Source organism: Eurypyga helias, unplaced genomic scaffold, assembly GCF_000690775.1.
Source record: "Eurypyga helias isolate BGI_N326 unplaced genomic scaffold, ASM69077v1 scaffold15756, whole genome shotgun sequence".
NCBI classification, from domain to species: domain Eukaryota; kingdom Metazoa; phylum Chordata; class Aves; order Eurypygiformes; family Eurypygidae; genus Eurypyga; species Eurypyga helias.
Genome location: NW_010256143.1, coordinates 4368 through 6856, shown reverse-complemented (window position 1 = coordinate 6856; position 2489 = coordinate 4368). Strand labels below are relative to the sequence as shown.

Here is a 2489-nt window from a genome sequence, read left to right as displayed (position 1 = left end):
CTCAGGGTTGGAAGAGACCTTTTGTGTCTTTACAGAGGTAATAACAACAGCACCTCTGACCCCAGCCCTCCCTTAGGATAGTTTAGTCTTCTCAGGGAACAAGAAAAACATTTAGAAGTTCCTCTGTCTGAAAGTTACAGTGGTATATGGTAATTAAATGTACATGTGTGTGTGCGCACGTGTGTGTACGTGAGTGTGTACGTGTGTGCAGAGAGCAAACCTTTCACGTAGCTGAGTGAAGAAAAAAAAATTGGCTGGATGCCATCCCTGAAAAGGTGGTCCAGGCTGAGTATTTTTCAAGGTTTTTTTTAACATAAATCTCAACCTAGCCTTTTCTGTTTCTGGACAGAGACCATGGAGAGAAACGCTGCTGCCTTCCCCCAAACACTAGACCCCACACACCACTTCCACATAGCGCTGCTGGATCAAAGACGGAGGCTGCATGGCCAAATTTCTCGCCTTCACAAGGTGGCTCGTAAACTCAACAAGCTCCGCAAAAGGTCCCTGGTTGCCAATGTCAGTGGGAGCACCCTGACCGCCGCGGGAGCAGTCACAGCCATCGTGGGGCTTTCCCTGAGTCCAGCGACACTGGGAGCCTCTCTCCTGGCGTCGGCTGTGGGTCTGGGCATGGCCACTGCTGGGGGGACCATCAGCATCACCTCCGATCTCTCCTTAGTGCTCTGCAATTCCCGGGAGGTTAGGAAGGTGCAGGAAATTGCAATGAGTTGTCGGAAGCAGATGAGGGAAATCCTTGGCTGCCTGGAGTTCCTTCGCCGTGGGCAGGGCCCGGGGGACCCCACACTCCGCCAGTCAGAGAAGAGGGCCTCCATCTCACTGTACAACTCCGTCTGCTTCATGGTCTTCTGCGGCTCTCACAGCTTCCTTGTGCCAGAATACACAAAGGAGGTCACAAAAGTGAGCCAGGCTGTGCTGAAGGCCAAAATCCAGAAGCTGGCTGCCAACCTCGAGACCTGCACCAGGGCGATGGATGAAGTCTGTGAACTTCTTGAGTCCAGGACAGAACTTTCCCCACACACAAGGAGACTCAACTTAGGTGCTAAAACCACTGCTGAGACCCCAAGACCATCCAGCTGAAACACTGTTTGCCCCATAATTAAAACTGGACTTGGAGATACTATATTATTAATTGCCACCATTAGCACTGCTACCTGTTGCTGTCATACTGTTGGTCATGCTCACCCACACAGGTGTGCACGTCTCTTGTCTGCCTTATTTATATCGGAACACAGACTCCTGCATAATAGAAAGCTAAAGCTTACACACGCACACACACCCCCTGCAACCTCACAGCAGCCACAAGATTCAGGCTGGAGGTTATGATGGAAGTGTGGACTATTGGGTACACAGCAGCAGATCCCAGAGCCTACGGGCAGGGCTAAGTGGCTGTTCCTCACACCCACATTTCCCCAGCCGTCTCCCTGGCTCTGCTTCCCCAAGGGAGCAAAAAGGAGGCTGACGAAACCCCTGCAGACGTGGTGCTGACTGATCCTGAATCGTAAATAGCTTATGAATTTATAAGTGGTAAAAGGGCTGGTGTACCCTCAAAAAGCCAGAAGCTGCCAATTTCCAGTAGACTACAGTCCTCTTACCAAGGTACATCTGGAAAGGCTGTTGAAGGAAGCAGTTCCAGATATGACAGACTGTATAGATGGCTCATCATCCCAGCGTGAAATAGCTGAGCCAGAAATTGTTATCCCTTCTAAAGAAACCTCTCCAGGCTGAGAACTGTGATGTTTGTGTTCTATTTATTTACATAGGATTATTTTAATGTTTTGATAGTGTATTTAAATATTGTTTTGGGTTTGGGTTTTGTGTGGGGTTTTGTGGGTTGTTTTTTTTTTTTGTGTGTGGGTTTTGTTTTGTTTTGTTTTTTAGGGTGTTTTTTTTTTTAAAGGCAGCCTCTGCTCCAAAGGAAAGCAGCTGTTCTTAGAGGCAAAGCAGGTCTGTGGCATGTGAGAGCAAGTCACTTATTCTTTGGTGGTGAGGGAAGGAAAGCCTCTGTAGGAAAAGGAAAGTATGGCCTGAATGCTGGTAGTTATAAAATAGGTGAAACATGGCCCACCACTGATAGATCTTAGGATCCAAAACAGGGAGAAGGACAGGTCAGTGACCCTGGGACCTGAGTCTGCCTCAGGGGACTGGTGGAAGAAAGCAGTTGTACCTCTTGCAGCAGGGAGGGAAGTGTAGGTTGGTGTTACTGTTGTGAGCTGGAGCCTGGCTGTGATGGGAGCACATCTGGGAGCTGGAGGTGCCACTCTCCATGCAGTCAGGCAGCCTGTGAAACCCTCAGTGGTTTGTCTGTGAGGGTGGAGGCAGCGCTCATGGAGAGCTATACCTACTCCTAGCAGTGCTTCCTGGGGTAAGCTTAACGTTAACAATATGTATATAGTGGTACTAATGCTCAAGAGGGGTGCAGAGGAGTAGGATGATTCAGCAGCAGCGCACTTACAAAGTAGGACAAAGGGCTG

At 49.2% G+C, this 2489-nt stretch overlaps 1 protein-coding gene across 1 annotated transcript; it reads left to right on the top strand.

Annotated features, from left to right (window-relative positions):
- The first annotated feature begins 354 nt into the window (after positions 1-354).
- Positions 355-1095, top strand: APOLD1 (apolipoprotein L domain containing 1). Its single transcript, XM_010153571.1, has one exon. The coding sequence runs from the start codon at positions 355-357 to the stop codon at positions 1093-1095; it is 741 nt and encodes a 246-aa protein (XP_010151873.1).
- Positions 1096-2489: the final 1394 nt, after the last annotated feature.

What these genes read in the sequence shown, in the direction of transcription:
- APOLD1 (XM_010153571.1), top strand. Translation starts at nt 355, where the DNA reads ATGGAGAGAAACGCTGCTGCCTTCCCCCAAACACTAGACCCCACACAC.